Source organism: Strix aluco, chromosome 16 (genome assembly GCF_031877795.1).
Source record: "Strix aluco isolate bStrAlu1 chromosome 16, bStrAlu1.hap1, whole genome shotgun sequence".
In the NCBI taxonomy this organism is placed as follows: Eukaryota; Metazoa; Chordata; class Aves; order Strigiformes; family Strigidae; genus Strix; species Strix aluco.
The window spans coordinates 8,030,035-8,057,266 of record NC_133946.1 but is presented as its reverse complement, the minus strand read 5'-3'; the positions used below and the strand labels follow the sequence as shown (position 1 = coordinate 8,057,266).

Genomic DNA, 27,232 nt, shown 5'->3' with positions numbered 1-27,232 from the left:
TCATGTCATGCCCGTTGCTGTGATTCTTATTCTGCATTCCTTTATATTTTAGGGGGTATCTGCACCTCTGCTCTAGCATCTAGTTAAAATGCTTAAGCCAGGAGCTGAAGTTCACTACAAAGCTGATGAAAGGTGGCAGGTGGCTCAAGGGAGCAACTCGTCATAGCTAAGTTAGGACTTTGGTTTTGCCCATATATTCTACTATGGACAGTTTGTCTCTTCCCCTAGAAGGTTGCACTGTGGCGTGTGTACAGGTGAAGAAGGGACCTTACATCTTCTAGAATTGTGAATACTGATTCTGTGGAAATAGGAGGAGCTGCCTGATTTAAGCAGCTGAATAATTTGCATCTAGGGATGGCAAAAATCATGATCCTACACCACTGGAACTAGATTTTCCTGAAGTGACATTTCCTTTCATACACACCCACTTTATGTGTATTAGTATAAAGTTGATCTAACGACTGATTTGGAGTCTCTTCTGAAACCCTCAATATTTCTGGTTCCATTGCCAGAGTTTAGCACTGTCTTTTCTGTTGTATGAAGTGGCTTTTAAAACACTTTAGGCATGTGGGAAATTAAGCTTGTATTCCAAGGGTAAACAAGATTGTAGATACAAAGACCATTTTGAACTGTATCAGGGTCTTTGTGCTTTGCATGACAAACCGAAGAATGTGAAATGCTTGCTGACATAGTGCAGACTTTGTTATTTGGTTTTCCATGTCGAATGGCAAGAGAGTCAACATAGTCTCACAACTGACCTACACCAGTAACCTCTGAGTTTGGGATTTGTAGATTGAATAGATAAAACTAATAGCAGACAGCTGTCAGACTCCAAAAGAAAAATCTCAGTTTGGGGCTCTTTGACGAGCGTGGAAGCTCATTGTGGCTGTAAAGCAAATTTCAAGACAGATGATTTTTTCAAATATTGTGTGTATTACTAAATGTCTCATTACCAGAAAAACTAAGATTCTCCCTTTGGTCTTTGTTTGCCCTTCTTGGTTTGTTGGAGCTTTGAAGTTGTCTGTAATTGTACGGAAAAACTTCATTAGAATTTTTCATAAGGTTTTTTTGCTTCTGTTCTACAGCTATGTATTCTCTTGTGATTATAATAATACTCCGTTAGTAATGACTTACATGTTAATAGGAACGTTAATGTTAATAGCCAGACTCCTAAGCTTTCTGTTTAGTGGCTGAATGTTTCCTGTAATTGTATTGTTTGGAAAATGATATCAAAATTCTGAGTCCAAATATAGGATGCCCATGTCTTTGTGCATGCTCTTCTGAGCTTTGCTGGAGTTTTTAGTTTGTTTTGGGTTTGTTGTTTTTTTTTTTTTACTCTATTGATTATGTTTATCGAATATTCAGTCATTTATTCCCAGTCTTGTCCCATCCAGTGAGGAGCTTTCGAACATGGCACTGCAGATGTGGTGAGGGGACACCCTCTATATCATCAGTGAGAAGCCTCCAAGGAATTCAGGGTATCCAGATGCTTTGATCCATTTCCTATACAGGGACATGAGACTACTAACTCGGACAGCTAACTAAAAGGTTTCAAGTTGGATGATACTAATAGCCCTGTATATCCAATACACATCCACATCTGCAGCACAGCGGGAGGAGCTGTAAGGTATCACAACCTTGAGCTCGTATTTAAAATGCTATGTATTTCATAAGCAGTCATCTCCTTCACCTGTCCTGAATGGCAACTCCTGTGTTAAGAAGGTAATCAAGTAAAGGAGATACTTCTGGGATGGCTGATGTGAAAAGAAACCAAAGTGTCCCTGACCTAGCACTCCTCAAGGCAGAAGATATTTTCAGATAAAATGAAGGTGCACTCCCTGTTTCCATGGCTCACAAAGAGGTGCACTGCCTTCCCTCCTCTCACAGACCTTACCTACCAACTGTAACTGAGTTTTCATAAAGAAGGGAATGTCTCATTTCCCATGTACATCTCCACAGACAGAAGTGCAGAAATCGGGGTGTATGGACCATGTAGAATGAACGTCTGTCCCCACTGGAAGGACTTTCCAGCTCTGGAGAGCAGCTGTGCTGCATTTTGCAGAAGAGGTGTTGAGGGAGTGGAGTGGCAGGGACAGAAGTGCATAACTATATTATTGCTGCCCCAGGATTCTTGGAGCTACTGTATTTATATCAGGCTGTTCCTTGGTGCCACGATAGCTTCCTTGGTGGCCAACAAGCTATTCCATATTGGGGCTCCATACCCTTCTTATCTGTGAGTCCTGTTCTGCTCAGCTTCCTCATGGTATAGGGATTTTGCAGCACTATGATAACGTGACTTTGTGACCTTTTTATGACAGCTAGTAGGATTCACAGTGAAGTTGAGACTCCACAGAACAAGTAGTCACTTTGCTCCTGATCTTTCGGAGTTGAGCACCAACAGCCTGAGGCTTAAATGGCCCAGTGTTAACACAGCTCCATGGGGCTTAAAAATGCTCTGCTATTATATAAACAGGCATTAGGGCTTTCACATGATAGTCTTATGTTACTAAAGTATATACAGTTAAATATACATTTGGCCAGGATAAACGATTCCAGCTCTACAGTGGAAACACTTGGAGCTACATTGTGCTGTTACAGCAGTATTATGAGAACGTGTGTAATATGTTTTTATTAGTAAAAGTTTTTATATTCTCAGTAAAAATAAAGCATCTAATTTTGCATCTTGATTGCTGCAATTTGAGACTAATTAATTTGACATTAGTGATACTGGAACAGTGTGAAACCTGTGTGCAGAGTTAGCACGGGGAGCCCGAGTAACTACCACATAGCTAGAGGCTATGTTTATGTGTGTCCAGGTATATATGGTCAATAAGTAGCCAGAGGATCGACGCTAAACACTGGAAGTCTGGTTAGTGCCTGAGCAAAGTCCAAGGGCTGAGGTCAGCTCTTTTTAACTATATGATTTTTTTGTTGTTGTTGTTTCTTAACTGACAAAGGCTCAGCTCAGCAGCTACTCTGGAGTTGCCATGTGCTCTCATCAGCCCCAAGTAATATTTTTTATCTTTTTAATCTAATTTTAACTTTAAAGTTTATCTTCTCTGATTATGTTTTTAGCCTAAGTTAATTTTCATATATATCAACTAATTCATTCGTTTTGGTTCAGGGGAAATGAGCAAACCACCTTGAGTGTTCAAAAAGGTTTTATTGCTCTTTCATGTTCTTTGTCAAGATTGATTTATTCTTGTTATGAAACTTGCAGCTAGAAATACTCTTCGTAACATGACTTAATGCCTTAAACATCTCTTTGAAACTATTGGTGTTATTTGATACTATCTGATGTGCACATGCGTAGTTTTATGTTTCATTTGCATTTTTATGCAAAGATTTAACTTTTATTTTCAGAGATGTCTGAAACATAATGTTGCATTTGCAAAACTGAACTGGTTTGAATGCAGAAGGGATGAAGGGAATATTATCAGGAAATAGCTAGAGATGTATTTGTAGACAACTGTATATCTCTGTGGAAAGAGAAGAAAGGGAAAAGGAGAAGGAAGAATCACCATCATGAGCCTCTGGGAAAGTAGTATGAGCGTCCTGTGCCAGCTGAAGTTCACAGAGGTTATGTTCATCCAGGAAAGCCTTATACTCCACTTAATCCATATTTTGGGACTGTGTGTATTCTCTGTCTGCTCCTACGTAGAGAATTTATCCATCTGTGCTTTGAGAGCATTTCTGAACCAAAGGACTCATAAGATAGATCGGGTGGTGGCAAGAAATCTGCATGTATACATATCTAATATGTTAAATGTGCATGCAAAAGAAAGACAGAAATTTTCTGAAATCAGAAGACTCTGATTTCAGATTGAAGTCAAGATATGAGTTCTGTGCCCTGATTTCTGTTGAAATTCTTTGTTGTCTTCTAATGATAACCACTAAGCCATTTTTTTGTTAGTATAGATTCAAAGCAAGTATGCCATATGGCAACATGAAGTTGCTTGACATTCCTTTTGGTCAAAACCTGCTGGGTGGTTTGGCCTCCAACACCAACATCCAGAAGGTAGAAACAGAGGTGTCTTCCATGCTGTGGCTTAGAGTTTGGGTCCCTTTCTGCAGTAGCTTCTGAGTGTTTCTTGATTTAGTGACATTCTGTTTCTCTCTCTCACCATGTTTTTATGGGCTGACCTTACATTAGTTGTAATGAGCTAAACATGTGACTGATAAAATAATCATTCTTTCCTGTGAGTCATGCCATATGTTTTCCCTAGTCTCCACTACCACAATTCCAGTCATACTTGACCCAGTTATTTTACCTTTCCTACATCTTCCCCTCTGCTACCAAATTGTTTTCTCTTGCAGCCATTTATCTCTTTCCAGCCAGTGCATTATGCTTTCAATGGTGGGCTTTCATCATGTCTACCTTTGTCCTCGATGAATTACTGAAACCCAGCTTCATTCATGAAAAGTGTTTGAATCTTAAAGTTGCTCCCTACTTTGAATACATTCTCCTCTTATTTAATCACATCAGTCTCTGATTTCAGATCTATATTTTAACACCATTGGAGTGAGGGAGCTTGCAGTACATGGCAATGCGGTTAAGTTTATTATGGCAATGTGTATGTTATCAAATCATTTAGGAACAAGGGATTATTTTAGAAAGAAAAAACTGAGAGCCAAAGGTAACTTACAGCTTGGCTAAGTGAGGCTGACTGAGATCATGGGAGGAGAACAAAACTTTCTTTGGACATTTTCAGGAACGGTGAATTGTAGCTATAACTTAAGTAGAATGGATTCAAGGGAGACAAGGAAAACATAGAATGATTGTAAGAAAAACCTCTCTGGCACTTACTGACTTGTAACTAGTGTCTAGGAAGTCTGTCCTTTGTGTGTTTAAAAATCTTTATGAACCAAAGCACAATCACATATTAGAGGCAAAGTGGTTTTCCAGATGAATCTTTAATTATTAATACTGAAGGCAAGGACTTTCCTCATAGTTTGTTAGGTGTGCCTGTTACGATACAAAATAAGAATGCTTGCATTAATCTAACTAGTAATCTGGGTTTTCTTTCATCCTATCGTCCCTTGTGCAGTTCACTTCATTAAAGTCTCTAAACAAAGATATCCAATGACCACTCCTTAATTCTAGAGGAATTCACTGAAGTAGAGCTGTCTTTATCAGTACTAGTTTGTGTTAAGTCTTTGATAGCGAGGTGAGACACCATTTCACAGCTCAGCCTTAACAAGATGACCATATTCTGCCGATGTTGAAATAGGACAGAAAGATGAGAGGCTGGTTTAAAATTATTTTCATTTCATTATTGCACTGGGGTAGAACAGAAAATAAGAGTTTGGGGTTTGTTCTTTTTTTTTCTTCCCCTTACAGAGCAGTGATGCAGTGATTCAGATTCTAATGTAAAAAGTCAAGTTGAGGTCTCTGCTGTGCCTGACTGGAGCAGGGATCTCAGTTTTGGCCTCCTCTATTTGGGTTGGTTTTTTAAGAACATTTCTCTGTCTCTCCTGCCAAATTATTTGCTGGAAATAATATCAATACAAGATACCAAAAGGTGTTAATTGGACTCTTGGCTGTTGTGGAGCCATCAGGTCACAGAAATGTGATGGAAAGAATTAAGGTTGAAGTCCTTGAACTCCCACATCTCCCCTGGATGATTTAACTATGAAAATTAACAAAGGGTCCAAGGGAGTCTTAGGGTTGTGAAGAGTTACGTTTTTTTATAAACCAACAGGATATTTAATTATTTTTAATCAAAAAATTCCAAACCATCTCTAAAACATTGCTGTAGCGGTAGCAGAACTGGCAGTTTGAGAGTTTTATCTAAAGCTTGCCAAAGTAGAGGAGGGGAGAGAGTGCCTGAAAACCTCTTTTTAACAAAGTTAATTTCCGACTGGATTCCAGTTACTGCTTCTAAGCTGCTTTTGTGTCACCACTGTGGTGTAAAGGTGTTGTGTTTGGTTAGAAGGTAAGTCTATAAAGTTCTCAGCATCTCAAAGAAAGAATGAGTGGTAGGGAACAACTTGGGCCTATATACTTATTGCCTGCGAAAAATGGCATTACCAGAAAATTGAGGTTGTGCTGTGACGAGCAGGCAGGGCTTCCCCAAGTAACAGGCGTCATCGTGGTAGAGCAGTGATTCACCTCTGCAGCAGATCTGTCTCCTGCAGTCAAATAGGAGTCATAAAAAGAAAGCAGGAAAAAAATCCCATCGTTAAAGGATATATCAAAATGTGTATTTACAGACAATTCAGTTCTGATACTTTCCTTCCAATTTGTCCCACATCTATTTTTTCCTTTTCCAGGCCCATTTGAGGCTTCTTGTCCCAGCTCTGTTGTTTTTGCGCAGCAGGTCCCAGCCTTTGACTTCAGAGTTTCCACCTGAATTTGTTTTCCCTTTCCTTTTCTTTTTTCCATTTATTTTTCACATACAGTCTGAGCTTCCCTTCTTGACTTACTGTCCCTGTTCTCCAGGGCCCACCAGAACCAAATAAAAAATTTGTATTGCAAGACAAGGTTTCTCAGGGAAGATCGATATAACTTAATAGTAAAATCATGCATCTTTTCTAACAATACTCAGGAATTGTTGTGCTGTTTTTAACTGAGACCAAAGTCCATCCTTAGGTTGGCATGCAGCTTGGAAAACTTCAGGCCAAACAGCTCAATTTTGGCAAAATGATAAATAATTGAAATCATTCCCCCTGCTAATTATTTCATTACTGTAACACAGCCATCTCTGAAGCAGAGGGTGTAGCCTCAGAGAGAACAAACATGCAGCCTAAAACCCAGCAGGGCTGGGCAAGGAACAGTTTTGCAAGTTTTTGCTGTTAGAGAAATTCTAGGAAAGGTTAAAGAGTCCTGCAGAGACCCTGGGACCTCAGGACTTCTGCAGGGTAGGGAGAGGAGTGAGGAAACAGTGCCAGCACCAGTGATGCAGGCCTTCCAGCAGACAGGGCTAGCAGAACTGATCCAGCAAGAAAGCTTTGCTCGGACCTACCGGGAAAAAAAAATAAAAATTGTGCTTTTTTGTTACATTTCATGGCTGGAATGATTAAAAGGTTAAATTCATCTGCAGTGCCATAGGAGAAGGGTGGCATGATACCTGCACAGTTGAGCTTTTGTTTTCTCCCACTTTGTACCCATTTTATGCCTTAAAAAAAAAAAAAAAAAAAGAGACAGAGAAAGAAGCCTAACTGCTTTTAACTTGTTATCAGTTAAGAATTAGAGAGAGATAATGTAGGTGAAGTTGCATATATTAACAGTTCATTTAAACAGCCGCAGTTCAGTCATGATGGGGGTGGGAGGGGAATGTAGCACCATAGGAGAGGCTCCGCTGAGCTTTGAACTGGATCAGATGCTTGAGGGCAATTAAACACACAAGATTTCCCCCTTTAAACAAAGGCACAGAGGGGAGTCTCCCTGTTTTCTGTGCTGTTAATCATCAAGAGGAGAGAAGAATGTGTAAACGAAGAAAGAAAAGATGGTGCTGTTTAAAGGAAGGATGTTGGACCCCAGCAGGATGCCTGCTTGAGTTGCATCTCAATAAATAATAAGCACTTGTTATGCTAATAGTCACTATTTTCAATAACACGATTTGCATACGGATCATCTGCATGTTAATTACACTGTGCACATTGCCAGTAATGCACATCTTAGGTTTTGTCCTTAGCATTTTCATTTGTAAAATGATGCATCACGTTAATGAATATTGCAAAGTTTTCTTGTGCAAATAAATAGCTAATACAATGAACAGCGGCATACCGGGCTAGATGGGCCCTGGAGATAACCACGCATACCAGAGACCTTTCTGGAAGGAGCCCAGGATTAGTGTCACTCTGGCACTGACAACATCTGTCCTTGCACCTGATTATAATGACAATAAAATAAAACAAAAGGGTACATGAATGCATGATAATGCAACGATGCATGATAGTAATTAACCCCGTGTTGGCTAATTACTGCGTGCATGCTTGTGTGTATTGCTGTGCCTTTATACCAGAGCATAAAGTTTAGTAGTTTTATACTGACTTTATGCCACCTGGGGGAGGACAGGTGAGACCAGGCTCTGTGGAGAGGTAGAAAAATGTGAGCAGAGTTACTCTTTGGAAAATATTTGAACACGTGAATCAGAGCCATGTTTATATTAGATCAGCATCTTGTGACCAGAGTATTTCTGACTGGTAGGAAGACTGGACTTTCGGCGAGCTGGGTCAGAAGGGCAGCTCCACATATTCTTTCTTCTCCTCCCTCCTTTCCCACACATCTTCTGAATGCCTAGCATTTCTCATTTCATTACGCCTAACTGAAAGTTCCCACTTGTCCTTCTGACCTACTCACTTAAATGAATACGAGTAGAACTTGGCCCATAGGATGAGAGTACCTAGTGGTAGAAGTGAATGACGCCCTATAAAATGTAATGATGTGACAGCTGAGGTTGTGTCGTGCTGAATCTGCATTGCATCCAGACCCACTTTAGTACCTTCAGATGTGCATCTGTAAAGCATAATGCAGCACCAGTTCAGGAATCTCTGAACCATGTTTCATAGCACCGTGTAGCTATGCCTTCTGTATTTATAGCTGTGCTGATTTTTTTCTGATAGTATTTTGACACCACTGAGCACTGCTTTCAGCTTATTACTTAGAATGAAATAATTAAAAAAGAAAACCAAACCCATAGTATCTTGGGAAAAGATCTAAGAGTTGTTATCTGGCATTCCAGACTAAATATTTAACAAAGTTCATAAGGTATATAATAGAAATATTTACCTGTTAGGAAACTCTTAAGAATATAATTTACAAGTTATTACCAGATTAATTTTTTGGGTATCAGATAATCTATAAGGCACAGATGTTTGGAATTAGTAGTTCAGTTTCAAAAGAAAATAACTGTTAAATGCAATAGCTTGCCACATCAATATTCAGTTGTTATTGCCATTGATGTTCCCACGTCCCATTGCAGCTCACTCTGCATGTTTTATAGTTATTGTAGGATCTATAGCAATTGAAAGGATTTGCTCCTCCAGAGGAAAATTAATGGGTTTAATAATTTTGAAGAGGTGCTGCTCACTCAAGTTCACTCAGCACAGGCAGAACTGCGTGCAGCTCCCGGTTCCCCCCACAGCCTGCTGCCTGCAGGGAGCATCACGGGGTGCTGCACCCCACTGTAGAAGCTTGGCTGGAGCTGGGTGCAGGCAGCCTGGGGATGGCTGCACCCTTGATCCCTGGTGTGCAGTCATTACACCGTGCTGTCACTGCCGCAGCTGAGTGCTCAGGTAGGAGTTGGAGGAAGTGTTACGCCAGCCTGGCTATGCACCCATTAAATTTTGCTGTTCCTTCTGCAGATCCTCTGCTTCCCAAGCCCCACGCTCTTCTGCACTGTAATTGCAGTAGTCCACTGTGTCTACACTGACCTTCACCCCTGGTATGGAAACAGTGAGCCAAATTTGCCCAGTCGTGTACTAGTTACAATCTCTGCTCCAAGTGGCTTACCATGGGGGGGAAACTTTATGTCCCTCACCAGGAGGCTCATGGTCACTGTGGTTATTCTGAGGTAGCTTCTGCTGAGCATCTGTGAAGGGACAGAGATTTAGGTAGCATTGAGCTAGCAGACTCATCGTTGTTCAGGGGCACAGGCAGTCGTGGCAAACCCAACTGGTACAGTGCAGAGTCTAAACAACGTGTCGACTGTTATCATGTCCTTCTGATGCAATAAAAGCAGAACATTTCACCCTTAGAGGCTTTCTGTGTTTGCAAGGAGAAGAGTTTTTTCTAAGTGCATAATTTTTGAGCAATGGAAAATACATTTTCAGTTTACTGATGTTGCAGCTAAAATGTTGACCTTTTGATAAGAGCAAGTCTACCATCTGAAATTTCCTCCAGACAAGCTTCCATAAAGCTGATATGTTAGCTACCTGAAGTGTGTGCTGCAATACTCTAATCTGGGTGACTGTTACTCTTCTCAGGTCGTCTACAGCTACGATTTTATTAGGGCTTAGTGAAGGTCAGAAGTTCACGTGGGCAAGGTGTGATTGCCACAGGTGTTTGTGAGATAAGGAGTTTCATGGACAGCATACTTCTCATCAGCTGTAATTTTCAAATATTAGTTTAAATTCAGTGTTTTATCTGACAAGCTTGGGTTTTTTTGTACTGCTTAATTAAGAATTTCTGTCTCTGAATGAGCAAAAATATTGAGTCCGTAAGAGTTGCCAGCATTACTCACAAAACCATAAAATGTAGAGCTAAGAAAGACATTTGTCTGAAAGTGCCCACCAGTCAGAGCTGCTGTCTTGTAGGTAAGTGGTTTGATTCAATTACCGTTTGTGTTAGGAAGATTATAAATTTAAAGAAAATTTAGTGGTTTTCTTAACCAGGCGTAGGTAACAGTGTCAGGGAGGAGAAAAGTCTCATTCTAGATTGCATTAATAGTCTACTGTGAATTTGGAAATGGCAAGTTAGTCTATTTGACAGACAGTACCAGTAAGAATAAGAAAAAAGCAATTCACATGGGAAACCATGTTCAAAAGAATTGAAAGATTTTGCAAGGTAATCTGAGAAAGGGTCTTTTGACTCGGATACAATCTTCGGAACATTCTTGTGTTGTATGGGTGAAGTGGATCCCTTTGTTTTATTAGAAAAATGCAGATGGACTCTCAAAATAAAGGAAAATTAATTTTTGTTGAAGTTGAGGGTTTGCATCTTTGTTCTTTGCTCATTACTCAGTTGAAGTGTTTATGTGGTTTGAATGTTTATAGACTCAGTAATACAGAGGATTTGCAAACACAAGATCAAGCTATAATGATGCTAGCTTGATTTAGTAGTTCTACTTTAATTAGCATAAATGAGTTTACTTTTCTAGTGGGATGTATTAGCTTTTTAACAGCCACAGCAACAATAAACAACTGTAAATGTGGAGATACATCTAATTAGGGGGAGGCCGAAGCAATTAAGATGGGCAAACTCTATTGATCATAACTGAACAGGATTTGACTAAGACACCTATAGCTGACAAACAGTGCCATTTACAGTGGGCACCATGAGATGGTTAATGTCTGCAATCAGATGGTTAATAAGCTGTTAATAAAATAACTGCTATTGATTAAGCAATAATGATTTTAATATTTTGTTGGGGGTGTGTGGGAGGGGAGGGTAAATCAAGTTTTGTGGGGCTTTTCAAAACCATACTACAGCTACCTGGAGAGCTGCTTATTCAACCAGAAGTATCTCAGTGTAGTTCTGTAGATACTACACTTGACATACCCTTCTTGGGCCTGAATGCATCCTCTGAGATAGTCCCCTGGTCCTGCTGGAGGAAACAGAACCTGTAATTCAAATATTATTTCTCTCTGAGCTGTTCTCTGCCTCGTTGGCCATGAAGAACTTTGCTCCTAGGTATGGGTTTGTATAGTTGCTTTCATATCTGATGTTTCTGTTCTCCACTGTAGTGCTTGTTGATGTCACATTAGAAAGCTCAGAAAACAAACTAAATCATATACAGACATCTGTCATATATTCCTCCCAAAGCATTTTTCAGAGTCCTGAGAGAAAAGCAATCATGCCAGCTGCACTATTCTTATAACTTCTATGTTAGGGATCGAGTTGAAAATCTTAATGGTTGCAGAAGACAAGGTCTTACAACAAAATAGAAGTAAACTGTTACTCTATTCAGCAGTTTAGATTGGAAGAATTAAATTTTTCCCCTTGGTCAATGGCATGTGTGTTAAAATCTGTGATTGACAGTGTTATGCTCTTTGGAAAGAGGACTGATTTTTATGGTTTGGAGAAGGACACAAAAGCAAATTGCATTTAAAACAATGGGAATGATATTTCATTCTTGTATTTCACTACATTAACTGTGTTATAAGATCAGATTTTTTTCCATTTTGTATAGACTGTTCTTACTAATAAGCTATTTGCCCTGTCATACATATTTTTGTTTGATTTGATTATTTGCTATATCTGGAAAAAATTAGCATAGAAAACAGATACAAAAGCGTATACATGTGTATGTATAAATATGTTGATAGCATTTCTCGCTGAAGGAGTTTGAGACTTGATAAGACGTTTAAAACTAGAAACAAATATTTGGATCATCCGAATATAATGCCTGAATTCAGCATTCATTTGGAATTCCTCTCAGATAATAGCATGCAAGCTGCACTGCTGCTCAGCATCCTCAGTTTTTATTGGATTATCTCCAGTTGCCTGCCGTTTTCTTTCTCCACTGCCACTAGAAAGTAACCATTTGTGTTTATTCACTATGATGTGCTTACTCATTTGAAGCGGGTATAGTGAAAAGTATGCCTCACACTTGTGTCAACACAAGTGCTCCATGTAGGCTACTGCCATTTTTTAAACAATCTTTGAAGTAAATATAAAAGCTTATAAAACCATTTTTTTTATCATATATTACACATACATAAATAGTCTTTTCTTCTCCATCAGACATGCATGTCACCTTGTTGGAGGAAGCTGTGTTTTTCTTTAACAGTTGGTCAGTGAAAATTCCTAGGAGTTAGATGCTAAGTCTGTCTCATGTTATTTTCCTGATGCATTATCAATGCAATAATCATGAATCTTACTCCAAATCATTAATCTTATCCCGTATTTTGCTTTTCTGTGTATGCACAGTCTTTCCAGGGCCAAAATCCCTACTCTTCAAGTCAAGTGAAGTTTTGCTGTTAAGTGGCAAGGGACTAGAAAAATCTTGCCCTCTTTCCCTAAATCTGTGATGGGTCAGTTCCTTTGCATTTCTTACATACCCACACAGTAATGCACACTGATGATTCCTTTTTACTTTCTTCTGTACAACACTACCTATATGAGTAATTTTAACAAAATCCTAAAGTATTCTACACTACATTTGCTCACTTCTAAAAATAAATAAATCGGCACCACTAGAATATAATGGCCTCTTCTCAGGGAAGTCTCTTACCCTTGCAGTTTAAGAATGTGAAGAAGAGTATTTTGTAGCATATATCCCTCATCAGTCTGCAAACTTAGTGCCTCTTTTGTTCAGCAGAACGAGGGGAATTCAAAAAGACATCTTCATTTTTCCAGACTCGCTTCTCCTGGCCCCCAAGCTCCCTTTGGAACCACAGTGAAAAGCCACAACTCACAGGGTTGTAGCAGCTAGGGTCTGTTTGTTACCATTTCTCTTACTGTGGGTTTATGGTGCTTCCAGTGTTCCTCTGGATTTAATTAGAAATACCTTCCCAGGATTGACGATTACATATAAGTACAAGAAGTTGTTTTTCTTCTAAAAAATTTCACTTTAACAGGAAACGTAGTTTGTTTAGGTTGATACATAGAATTTTAGCCCTATAGTGTGATCTGTGATAGTTGTAATGGTGCAGCAAGTTGCTGTGTTCCTGATTTATTTTCTCATGCATATATTTCATCAATAAAAGTACTTTTAAAATGTATGTTTTTGTTTAATGTGCTTAAGTTAAAAGGATAGAAGTGTGTTCAAAAGCACGTTTGAGTCTGTTCAGAACATGTTTTGGCTTTACGAATATATTTTTTTCTCATTTTAATAATCTTGGTGTTCTTTAGGAGGACAGAAAGGAAAAAGAAGTCTTAAAAAATTACAGCTGAGGTCATTTTAAGGCATCAGTTTACCCGGTTGTAATGGAGTCTCTTCCAGGGTGAAGTGTGGCAGACGCTTCATACCACACATAAAACAGCTTACAAAGACCGTGAAGCGCAATGTCTTTACAGTCTATGCTGCTTGCATTACTTTTGTAGTCAGCAAATGCAGACATTTTGTAAGCTCCTTACTGATATATCTCAGCTAATGAGAAAAAAATACAAAGGAAATTAACGTATTGCAGTAAAACCCCAATTTCCAGGCGTTTTGATGTTCTCTAAGAGAGAGTTTGAAACGCAGCAAGATTTGTGCTGCTTTAACCTAGAATGCAAACCTGTAATTATGGTTTTGGGCCTTTTCAAATAAGAATCAAACCACGCGTTTCTTTGATAAGTCTCTTTTTTTGTTGTGTACAGTTTTAGCTCGGTTCAGGCGGTGAACACAATTCTTACTAAGATTAATGGGAATAGCACATGAGTGTGGGGAGAAAGAACAAGCAATTGGAGGTGCAATGATTTTATTACACCAAGTATTAGGACACTTTGCAGCCTTTTCTAAGCAGCTGTTCTTTAGGTAAATTAATACCTGGGGTCTCTTTACTTCTCCCCAGCTTTAACTACCATAAAAGAACTTAATGTAAAGCTGTTCACAGCTTATCTCACCCGATTGCTATGTGAAACTTCTAACACAAACGCTTTTATAAACTGCAGCCATAACACACTAATCTTCTGAACTTCCTGACCCATAAAACTATGATTATTACTACATGTAAAATTCATCTGGAAATATCCCTCTGTATTTAGTGTTATGGGTATTATGTTGCAAAATCCCTCCTCTTTTGCAGTGTAAGGGCTGCCAGGAAAACGAAGGACAATGGGGCTGTAAATTGGTGTATAGCGAGTAATGCTGTACCTTAATCTTGTGATTTTGGTTTTATTTGGAGCTGGTGATTCAACAGATGGGATGTTCAAATTCTTTTTTTTTCCCTAGGTTACCATTTCAGATTTGATTATTTTTGCAATTAGAATATTTTTGGCTGTTCTTATTTACGGGTCAGTCACTAATTTCGTATATACCCCTGTGAGCAGATAATTGAGAAACATCATGTTTGTGAGACCTACTTTGATGAAGACAGGAAGGATGTTAGAGATTAGAAGCAGCTTTGCTATTCTAGTTGTGATTCTTCTAAGTATCTGTAATATCTGAGAGTTATCTCTAGTAACTATTCTGTGATTAAAGTAATGAATGAGGAGCAGTTTATGGGATTTGTTAATAAAGGATATCAGTTAAAATCACCGGAGGCAAGAAAGACGGGATTAATAATAGTCCATGAGTATCTTCACCCTCATTTTCATTATGGATAATACATACTTTTTTTAAAAAAAAAGCTGTGTGATTCTTGTCTAATCTTCAACAGAAATAATGACATCTGCAGCTTTGCATTTATACATAGACACATCGCGAAGGGGGTGAGTTGACTGCACTCTAGGGTACAGACATACCAAAAAGCAGAAGAGTCATGTTTCTATCTTTTATTCACCACCAGACTAACTTAATATAGATAATCGTCCAACTGCAAAAAAAAAAAAAAAAAAAAAAAGGAATTAAATGAACAGCCTTTTTTCATTTTAAAACACAAACATTTGTGTTAAATGATGCTTTTCCCAAGCCGCTTTTATTATTAGTATTGTTCTAAATTACAAGTTGTCACATCCACCAGCCTCTAAATTACCAGTCCTCTGTGTTGCTATAGTAACACCGTGGCCACTAAAATATAGACTCCGGTGTAGAAAGGCAAGCTCAGACTGCGACTCATTTATTTGAAGGTTTTGGCAGCAGAATATGTCCACAAAGTCTTTATTTTATAACCTTTGAATACTTGCATTTTAACTCTTTCAACTAAAAATGTTGTGCTAAAAGATGTATTTTATTTAAGATAGGGTAGCCACGCTGAACAGAGTTAATAAATACATGGGTGTAGTTGACTTCTTTGGTTTCGGGCCAAATGATTGATGGTTTTCTTGAGGTGAGGCTAAGAGGACAACACGGTATTGTCTTCTCCACTTCCTCCATCTGAAAGGCTGCCTGTCTCCTTTTCATGATGGGATCCCTCATCGGTAACCCAGACAACAGAAATCTACGCTGGTTGAGTTAGAAATGTAGTGTCTTGCTTAGTGAACAAATCTGTCTGTAAAAATGGGAACGGACTTGTGTACTCCCCCCTTGGCTGGAAGTCAGTGTGTTGGTTAATGTTGATAACTCTATAAACTACAGCAAGAGTCAGTGTTTTGTGTGTGTCCCCATTTAAATAATAAAATATGATAAACACTGTAGGCTCAATCTTGAATTTAATCCCTTCTCCTTGTGCATATTACTGTAATATGCTCTTAACTTCATAAACTCAGACTTTTTTTCCCTAATCTGTTTTCTCCATTTTGAAGTCCAATTCCCTGACTTGCAGCTATTTGTCAAGTTCATCTTATCTCCTCACTGTGCTTTACATCTGATAGATGTCTTTTTTCAGCCTCAGGCCACCTTCCAAGACCCCACCCCTAACCTCAGTTTCCTTATTCCAACTCCCTGTCCCCAGATCCTTCACACATCTACTTGTAGCATTTCTCCCACCAGCTGCTTTCAGCTTGCAGTGACCTTGGTTCTTCATCCACCCATGGGCTCCCTGACCTTTCCCCATAGTCTTCTACTCCAAGTACTGCCTTCCATGCCCAACTAGTCGGGGCTATCCAATGCCACTCTGTTTTCCATCATCTATGCTATTACTACCATTTCTGGTATTTCTCTTTTGGCGTACTTGTATCATTTGCTGCTCTGTGCCCATTAGCACGCTGCAGACTCCATGAGTGACGACTTTACGGGAGCTGGAAGTGACCAGCTTTCCAGTTCTCACTGTTTTCCAGGTTTTCTAATGTTTACAGGTTATGTTCATGCAGCATCTAGCATAAGGGTAATTAGTGCCTCTGAGCACTACTACCCACGGTAAATAGAGCTGGTGTAATTTCCCATATTAGAATAAAAAAATCCCATGTGTATGGCAGAATGCAGAGATCTGGGAAGAATCCTGTCAGAAATATATATATATATTAGGCTAAAATAAGAGTTTTGAATGCTAACCACCATAAATTTTTATTGACCAAATAGGTATAAATACCCATCTCTATTTACTATAAAGGGAAGTATAAGTCCCTTTACAACTGTAAATAACGATTAACGTGTTTAATCTCTACTCAGAGAAATCTTACATATCTTGTCCCAGTTTCATAAGGTCTTTATTGGGGATACCAGTGAATAAATGGGTATTTTCAGTACAATTTGTATTGGAAGTGTTTTTTACTAGCCCCCCTAAAAAAAAAAAAAAAAAAAAAAAAAGAATTCCTTATTTTACCAGTATTCGAGTATTTTATGTAAAAACCTTTGGGGTTTTCCTCCTGCTACATTCTCATAAAGCTATAGTTGTTTCAGCAGTCACGTTGCTGAATCCATCTATAAAAGCAGAGTAGGAAATACGCTTTTAGAGATTGTAGGCTTTTAGCTGAGATCAAATACTGTCATTTAGTACCTTCAAGTACAGGGTTGCTGACATGAGCTTTTGCTTCATACGATACGGTATGTGATCTGGAGGCACCCAGTCTGCCTGCTTTACTGCCATCAGGTTACAGCTTTTCAAGGATGACCTAGTCCCAGCAGAAAGTCTTGACCTCTCACTTTTTCAGCACTTCAGAGGTTAATTTTGTTGAGGGATCAGATTTCTTTCTAGGGGAAGTTTCTGATGATCACCTTCTAGCTAGGCTTTACTTTCCAGTGTCTTTCAGAGCTGCTGAATGTTGAGGGCTCTGTTGGAAAACAACCTCGCTCCAACGTTTTTTTCAAGTCTTTTCCTAGATAGTCAGGTTACAAGCTGTTTCATTTGGGGGGGTGTTGGATGGTAGCCTAATGAAGGTATCAACCTGCAAAATACATCTAAGCCCCTTTGCTGGAATTCTTCATGGGCAACAAGGTGGAGAAGTGCTTTGGCCAGGGAATATTGCAAGGTAAGAGATTTTTTGTGCTTTTGAAAGCATGGAAGTGTGTTGTGTTACACCTTTGTATAAGTAGGTTTAGCTTTGTAAATGCTGACAGCAATGGAAACACATTAGATGATGGAGTAAATCTGATAAGTTTTCTCCCTGCACGATTTCATTTGAATCACTGCATGCTATATGAAATCAACATATTTTTAGTACGTTACAAATATTTAAATAACATAATAGGAAATACCCCCTGTGAGATCTGACAGCTGCCACTGTATTTGTTTTCTTCTGGCTTAACTTTAGCATTCTGTGAGGTTTATCAATAATTATTACCGTCTCACAGGGTGCAATCTAACCGGCTATCTTTCCACTAGTGTTACAGGCTTTTAGCCTCAGAAAACTATGGGGCTTTGTTATATTTTAGCACTGTAAGTTTGCTTTCTGTGCAAAGGAGGAACCTCTGTGGGAATGAGCTCACTCTGCAGGGAAACAAAGGCGTGTGTGAGGCTGTTTCAGGCCAGATCACAGCCCAGAGTGCACTTGCTTTTTAGGACATAATAAGCAGTTCTTATTGTCACTCCTGTGCAAATTTCTGTCGGCTTCCTAATTTGTCTGAGTAAGGTTAGAAGATCTTTTTTACTTTCTACTGATTCTTTCAAATAAGCCCAATTTTAAAGGCCGACATAGAACAGGAGTTACTGGTACTACTTAGGATGTTGCAGTTCTGCTAGGAGAAAACCTGCTTTCAGAATTGGTAGTAGCTAACATCTTCCACACATCTCCATATTACAAAGAATAAAATGTTTCACTTGATTATGTGTGTGTCTGTTCTATAAATCCCTGGTGTGATAACGGTGCTTGGTTTTCAGTGGTTTGGGTTCCTGAGGAACAGTGCTGTGTCCTGTGATCAAATTAACACCTTTTATTGTCAAGTTCAGCTTTGTTTTAAGACATATGTCAGCAGGCTGTAATGCGTTCAGAAAGACAAATTTTGTGTTTTCCTCCTTTTTTCGGATGGGAGAAGAGTGTGCAAGCATACATGTTTATGTCCGTGTACTTAGTGCAGCTGATACTGCTGTGTGCGAGAGGAGCAGTTCTCATGTGTGAAATCTGCCTTTTGCTGTGCACAGGTTTTTGCCTTGATCAATTTATGTAGCAGCTTTACAGTGTATTCTGAATAAGGAAGAACTTAGCAGTGGCTGTGAATTGCTTCAAGTGTTCATGCATATGTATCACTTCTTCATTTTGTGCCTGCATGTTTCTTGCTTGGGATTACAGCCTGCAGACCTTGGAAGATTTGCACTGGTGTCACTACTGGAGTTACAGTGGCAGGAGGGAATAAAACCAGACTGGGAACCAAAGGAGCTATATTCTACCTGCCAGCTGCGGGAGGTTTTGGCTCTGTGGTTTGTGTTTAGTAGCCACCTTTCCCTGGGTGAGGCTACCCAGTGGTCCCAGTGGCCGTTTGTGCTGGGGGAGTGGGTGGGCAAGTGGCCCTGGCCGGAGGGCAAGTGACCACAGGGGCAGGTGGGTCCAGCCCTGTGAATCTTTCAAAAGCGCACTCAGCAGCGGGGAATTGAAATGTGTCTTGCATAGTTTTGTTTCCATACTACCCTTCATTCCTTTCCTTCCATGTTTTAGTTACGTCAGTCCCATAAGAATTTAGCTAATCTAGTCTTTTTCTTCTTGCTGTTTAAGCCCGTTTTTACTGTGTTTTGGAGCCTTTGATGAAGCAGGCTGACAGGTACCAGTAACTGCTGGTGGGCTGCTGAGCTCTCACCAGCTCAGTTCAGTGCTGGAGGAGCGTGCAGGTAGAAGATGGGTGTCAGAAACCATGGCAGTGTTTCCAGTAAGTGCCACCCCTTCTTTAAGTCATAACTTAAATAGTGCCTTCGTAGAGGAGGTGATGTGATCCCGAAGGTATCTGCTTTTGGGGGAGAAGAAAGTGTAAACTGGTAAGTAAGGCAGGGGAAAGAAACCTACACAATCTGATGTTTGGTTATCATAACTCTCCATCCCCTGGGCAGGGCACCTTCTCTGCCTGCCTGGAGGAGGGAGGTGTTTGGGCTGGGGCCTGGCCAAGAGGCATTTTGCCGTGGTGATCCACACCTGGATCTTTGCCAGGGAACTCCTCCCCATTCCCTCACTCCAGGAGAGTGCAGGGAGCTGGGGCTATCCATCACAGCATCCCCAGCATCCACCACAGCATCCCCAGCGTCCCTAACCACAGCTCTGCCATCCATCGCAGCATCCCCCACATCCATCGCGGTATCCCTGAGCCCATCACAGCATCCCCAGTGGCTTTGGCTTGACCTCTGTGGGTTTGTTCAGTCCATCTCTGTCACATGCAGGCTATGCACTTTACAGGGATTTATTTTCTGGAGAGCACCAGAGGCTTTGTACATTAAAAAAAGATTTCTGACTTCCATTAGAAGACTTTGCTCAGCACTTCTTACTGACTTGGAAACAAAGGCATAACAAACAAAGCATATTTTTTACATAACAACAGCTGAGATTTAACACTGACATTACTGCAGTACGAAGACACTGATTTTCTTTCCAGCTTTCACTGGTGCAAATCAGTTGGGGTCAGTGGAGTCGCACAGAAATGATCAGGGATGAGTATCAACCCCATGGCCTTCAAAGCAGGGAGGGGAAGGTGCTGCTGGCCACAGGGGTGCTCTGCGCCCAGTGTAGGCCTGGTCTGTAAACTGCTTTATAAGCACAGTAAGTCTTCAGACAGAACAGTAAACGGGGAATGCCAAGAATATGGTTTATAGGTCGTGAGTCCAGGAAAAAGAAGTTGGTAGCTAGTTGAAGCATTTTACGCTAAGTATTTCAGACCTAGGCAGGAGTTTATGTTCTCCAGCACTTGGGTCAAAGGCAGGGCCTTGCTCTGGGTTCCCACCTTCCCCCGAGGCTGTGCAATGCTGGAGGATCCACTCTTGTGAACAATGGCCAAAAAAACAAGTTCCACCAGTCAAAGCATTTTGCAACTGAATACAGTTGCGCTGGCTGCTGCATTTAGTGACTCTAGGCAGTGAAAGACTGAAGGGTCTCTGAGCAAAATGTGTGCAGGTGGAGAAGGTGCCATTTGAATTTCTGCTTTAGAGCAGGAGATGATGAGTTTCAGTGGAAAGTCAGATTGCTTTCATGAAGCTTTAGAGTGTTGCAAACGGTAAACTCCCTGAGATTAGCTGGGTTTAGCAGCTCCAGTGTGTGTGCTCAGCTGTGTTCACTTCAAGTTTGACAATGGCTTGGTCAAATTCCTGGTCAGATTTTAAGGGACAAAATAAAATCCACTGTTATTTTTATAAGGTTATTAGCACTGATATAAAAAAATTAAAGGAGCATGTGCAGGTTTTTTAGCTTCTGCAGATCTTTTCTTACCCAACTTTTTTCGACACTAATTGATACTTTTCTTCTGTGAGTTATTCTCTTTTACAAATAGGTATTTTAAATGTAAATCCTGAATTGGATGAATTCTAAACAGAGCTTGACAGAGCTGTATTTCAGCTTGTTGGCTGTAAACCGAATAATCACTGAATCTGAATAGCTCCGAGCACGCTTACAGAAGTTTAACTCTGCACCAAAAAATGTCATTAAAAGGATTAGATTCTGCTCCAGAAAGAACAGCTGGAAATGGTCTATATTCATTTTGCCTGGTTTACTTTTCACTTTTCATGCTCTGGCTTTACAAAGCGTTTCAATGTAACAGTGCTGTCCCTGGGCTCCACCTTCAGTTAGAAACAAAGTGGTTTATTTTAAAATACCTATAATGAGATGGAATAAGAAGAGAGAAACTGAAGACATGGGGAAGGTGGGTGATTAATAACCATGTAAAAATACATTAATTAAATTCACTTCTCTTGAAGTAGATTTCCATCCATTCTCTTGCAAATGACTATTTGTCACCTTTCATACTATTTTGAAAGGAAAACCATGCAAGGGTCTGTATATGGTTTTTGGATTTCTGACCAGTGATGTCAGTATTGTAGGAAATCCCAGAAGAAAACAATGGAAATTGCAGTATTTTGTATCTTGCTTTGTAGCACATTTACATTTTTCTGGAATTTTATTTTTCCATTTAATTCTTTGAAGATGCTGTGAAGTTTCAGTCGTTTTACACCTTGACTTTTTTTTTTTTTTTGTAAGGGTTTTTTTGGGGGGGTTCTATCAACTCATAAATAGTTAAATTTTTAGGTAGAAGAGGATAATTACCATGTTTCCACTTGAAATATTGTAGAGCCCCAAGCTCCTGTCTCGGACAAATGTATTTTTCAGCAGCTCATTGTAATTTTGATTTTGACTGAAGACCCAGCAAAGTTAAAATCCACACCCATACGTAGAGAAGGGTGCGTTTTCAGCCTTTAACAATAGCTTTATTTAGTAGTGATTTAATGATCCTTTGCTTTGGACTTGCGAAGGGGGAAGATTTCTGTCATGAGGGGGGCTGTCCTGAGGATTGCAGGATGGTTTCATGTGCTGTGCCGTCCAAGTTGACAACGAAGAGCCAATTCCACGGATGATGATTATGCAAGATGGAAAAGTGCTGATAGACTGTGGAAAAATACAAGTCTGAGCCTAACTGCTTTGCAAACCTCTTTCAAAAAGCAGCTTTGAGTAGCTGACCTGGTGCTGTATGTGTGCGATCTAGAGTAGCGATGTTGTTAGTTACATTATAGGGAGAGCAGGCTGAGATGGGGAGGGAGAGGAGGGTGCTTAGGGTGCTTGGTTTCACAGAGAGCAGGAGGCAGCTCTGTGGGAGTTTTAAGTGATGGTGGTGATGGTTTTTAAATGGGTGGTTGTATAATTTTCATATATAATACACTTCTAAGATTATTTCTTTTTTGTAATTTTCGGTAATCAAAGTAAAGTTTCAGGTGATTGATCAAATAAAGGAAAGTCCAAACATTTCAGTTTCAGGTTATGGTTGAGTAGAGTTTTGCTGACATCAGAAATTATTAATTGCACCAGCTAAATTACAAAGATGTTATCATGGCTTTGGGAGCCAAGAACACCGTAATTAGGAGGGCTGTTAGATTACCCATTCTGCTCACTTGCTTTTGACTTTAACCATCAAGGCACTGGATCAAGGTAAAAGTGAACTAATTTATGTGAAGGGCTTGGGGTTTCAAGAACAATGTGAAATAGAGTTACCTCAATTTGTTAACAGATGCTGTCCCCTCGAGAAGCTGCAGTCTTCACCCATGTGCAGATACGGACATGGAGCAGCGTGTCCTATACTGTGTATCTTACACCCAATACGTATGATGGGGCAGAGCATTTAGTGTAATGGATCATTGTCAGCAGGTTAAGCACTGTATGTGCTTTAATTGTATTACTTTTTAGCAGTATATGTGGTATTCTCATAAAGTTGCTTGCGGTGGCATCTAATTGACAAGAGTTCAGTGAATTCTACGTACCATCTCATTTGCATTAAAACTGTCTGTAGAGTTACTCCAGAGGACAGCATCAATAATTGCTTATGTAGGTTTTCAAAATTATTTTAAATGTCTTACGATGTCGTGTTTTCTTATTCTCTTACATCCTTTTGTTTTAGCTAGAGAGTGACCCCTCATTACTCACTTACTGAAGTGATTTTTTTAAATAAAGCTAAACCTGAGATGTCTGGGTTAAGCTAACACAGCACCGTCCCTTGTCAGAACAGCCCTGTGCATCAGTATCATCACTTGGTGTCATCAACATGCCTACAAGAGCTGCGTTGCTTAGCTTCTGGCAGCCAAAAAGCTAGACATCTATCTTTGGACCTCATAGTAGCTAATCTATTTTAATTTAGTAACAGATCAGTAAACTTGAAAATACAAAGTTTGAGTTGTTCGTCGTTTCCATCAGAACATAAAAGACTTAAAGCCCAGAATATACATAAGGGGAAGCCACAAGCATCAATGTATTCAGGTGCATGTTTCTACCTTTGTCCTCAGGCACGTGTCCCAGTTCAGAAGGGCGCTCAAATACTTCCATAATGCCTTAGATTGCCCAACTGAAGTCAACAGGACTGGCTGATGCCAGTCAAACTGCTTATGATTAACATTAGACACATTCTTCAGATGCTGATTGACTGGGACCTGTGATAGTTTAAGAATGGTGAATGGCTGGAAATGTAATGTTTCTGTACATTCAGGATGGAACTATGAGTCATACAGAAGAATGTTATTGTACTGGGGGGGCATTGGCATATCTCCCTAAGAAGGAAATTAAACTGTTAAACATGGAAAAACATTGGCATTGCTGATATTATTATTATTAGGATTTTATTATAGGTTCAGAAATAGAAAAGATGATGTAAGTTGCTACACAAAACTTTGGAAAATGAGGAGCATATTCTTTTATGCAGTTATTTTAATAACTGTTTTGTAACTTATAGACTTATAAAATCTAGGGATTGTAATTGCTTTATGTTATAGGTTTTGAAATAGAAGTAAGTATCAGTTATAGGGCCTCTTTTTAAGAACTGAAATTTAGAAGTAATAACAACTTTAAATATTTTGCATTATAATATTTAATTGCCTGCTCTAAAAAAAAAAAAGGTGCTTCAAAGAAGCCTGTCAATTCTTTTCCAAGTTTTCAATTTTTCCATACTAGGCACTGGGGGGAAAAATATGATTGTGTGTGTCCCCAATTTACATTTCATGGATTTCTGTGGATGGTCAGCACATCTTTCATTCACTTATGCTGAGAAAGATTTTGGAAAATAGCAAATAAAATGGTTGTGTTGAATCTGGATGGCTGGCTTTCTCAGACTCAGTGGGTCTCATTGTGCATGGAGTTATATTTTGTATTACAGCGGATTCCTCTTTAAAAATATCCAGGTGAAGGCAAATCTAGAAAAAAAAAATCTTTCCTTTAAATTGTAGCATCACCAACTCTGTAGACTACAGCATTTCATTCTGATTAGGAGAGCTGGAGTGTCTGTGGATTTATCAAATAGTGTTTGGAAAATCTGCAAAGCCAGGGCCTTGCCTGTAAACTGGGACACTCCTGGAAGTCAAGCAGAACTGGCAGGAGTGTGTTTTTACAAGCTGGAGGACACCAGATGAAGGACGATCTCAAGGCTCCGTGAAACGGAGCCTGGGGCAGGGTTCAGCGGTTGGTCCTGGTGTCCTGGTGTCGGTCCCTGTCCATCCCTCTCCTCTGCCAGCAGAGCCGCCTGGCTGAGCGCTCCCAAATTTCCTGCAGGCAAAATCAATCCGGCTTGCTGAAACTGTTGATCTGAGCTTCCCAGCTGGCCTTGACTGCAGCGATATGGGGAGAACTGGCACAAATGACTGTGCTGGCAGATTGATGAGGACCGTAACAGGGAACAAAGCAGTAGCAAAGAGCAGCTGTGAGCAATAACCCTCTCTGCAGGCACGCAGAGAAGCATGTCCCTGTGGCCACTGCTGTTCATGTGGTTCAGCAAATTGTGCTGCTGGTTAAGCTGTGCTCAGTTCCCTGAAAGGCCTTATGTAGATGTGGGTGAACAAAGTACTCCCAAGTAAGCAAAAAGCAATTAAAAATTATTAAAGCGTCATTAAAACCCATAGGGGTAGCTGCTTTATAGAGCTAAGTGAGAAAAATGAAATGCTTTTCATTTCAAAGTTGCCAAAGGTTATATGGTAAGGCTATATAGTAAATCAGTGGTGAAGCTATGAATAAAATTCAAGAAACCAGACAGAGACTGCCTTTCTGTACATAGTTCAATTACACAACATGCAATTCGCTTTTAAATGCATGTATTAAATGTCCAGTATATCATCAATTTGTGAATGGCTTTCACGCTATGGTCAAAAAACTCACTGCAATCTCTTTGTTACAAGTTTGTAAAGCAAACAAATGCAATAGGGAGGAGAGTCTGGAGCTCCCAAAATCTGAGGCTATGGTGATAAATAGTTAGAGAACTGCCAGGAGATGAGCTCCTACCTCTAGCTTTCGCAGATCATCTACAAAATATGTATTTATGCATTTCCAGCAGTAGTTATCCATCAGGACTGAAATGTCTTCACAGAGCTACTTTCAGGACAGTGTTTCAATCCCATCTTTATTGTTCTTGGAGATGGAACACTTGTACGCCAGTTCATAAATCTCTTCCTTAAGGAGCTTATTTTTACAGGCATTTTAGGAGCGGAGTGTCTGACTTGACTTTTAGATCATTTTGATTCTGTCCTAACACTCAAATCGCTTCAGGTATGGCCTTTTTTTTTTGTGCTTTCTGTGTCCTGAACTTCCAGTTACACATTTCTCATTTCTAGGGAATGCTGGAGCTGTCACATGCTGGAAGAAGGTAGTCCTGAATAGTAAGCTTTTGATAGATCTTGAAAAGGATGTGTGGTACAGCTCAGGAGGGTTATGTACCATCTGAACAACTAAACTTTCAATTGCTAAAAATTTCTGAGACCGGTGATGCTGTCAATGGTAGATCCAAGTTGTTGCCCAGGTCTTTGTAACAGCCAGGTACAAACGATTGCTTCAGGACGATTTTTTCCTTGCATTTAAGCTTCATCTCTGCGTTCCGGCTCACCAAGTCAGTACTATGCCGACCTGGAGAAACTTCTTATCACCACCTTCCCCTGCTTTGAGACTACAGGCATAAATCTTGAGGGTCACTTGAAAGTTTGTATGCTCATACAAACTTTAAATTGGGTCAGGGAGAGTTGCACCATTGGTGCTATTGGCTTAATGATGGTATATGTTAGGCTTTGTGGCAGCCAATGAGCTGTATGAATTTAGACTTGAAGTGCAAAAAGGTGAGTTAGGAAAATGAGCAGACCGTTTACATTTGGCAGCTGTGAGTAGAAAAAGGCTTGTAGAAATAATACTTTTCCTTTTGAATGATGTTCTGTCTTTTGACCCTTGTTTTCTATCTTTGTTGTGCTTTTTCTCCAGCTGGGATGACAGCAGCTCTGTCAGCAGTGGGATCAGTGACACCATAGATAATCTCAGTACTGATGACATTAACACTAGCTCCTCTATCAGCTCCTATGCCAACACACCTGCCTCCTCCCGCAAAAACTTAGATGCACAGGTAAGACTTCTGGTTTAGACAAGTAACACTGATATTTATTATTTTCTCTCTGTAGTAGGTATAATTGTTCTAAGTTGGATGAACTTGAACACACAGACAGCCTTCAGTACAGACAGTATCACTGAAAAGGCAATGTCAAGCAATATAACTGCCTTATCATACGTGGTATGTACTTAATATTTCCTCTACACGTGGAATCCGTGGCATCTCTGCTGCGATGGTGTGGCAACAGCTTCTGCCTTCCTGGTGGCACTGCTGCACAGAAAGCATGCATCACTAGATGGGATTTTTTTTTTTTTTTAGCTCTAGAAAAGGTATTAAGTTTTCTCTTAAAGAATAAAGTTTAATTAAGTCAACATGAAAGTTCAGAGATTGTTTACACTTCCATCAGAAATGTTAAGTGTGCTAGGCAAATTAAATAGATTATTTTAAACTTCCGGGGTGGCATGTTACTGCAGGCTTTTTATTTTTGGCAGCATTTCATAGGAGGATAAATTTTACATCCATCAGCAGCATATGTGTACATTTTGTGCCCAGACACCACACATCCAAGGAGGGTAAAACAAGTGAAGGTATCCAACAGATTTTCATTCATCAAGTAGACTGCATAATACAGAGATTTGCAGTAA

At 39.8% G+C, this 27,232-nt stretch overlaps 1 protein-coding gene across 6 annotated transcripts in view; it reads left to right on the top strand.

Annotated features, from left to right (window-relative positions):
* NAV2 (neuron navigator 2) overlaps positions 1–27,232 on the top strand; it is a 423,664-nt gene that overhangs the window by 340,616 nt on the left and 55,816 nt on the right. For 5 of the 6 annotated variants that reach the window (XM_074841830.1, XM_074841833.1, XM_074841829.1 and 2 more), the window contains one exon: positions 26,465–26,603. In XM_074841830.1, coding sequence (XP_074697931.1) covers positions 26,465–26,603 — 139 coding nt within the window. Of the gene's footprint in view, positions 1–17,485; positions 17,600–26,464; positions 26,604–27,232 lie in introns of those variants that run through there. The other variant, XM_074841832.1, reaches the window with a different exon arrangement.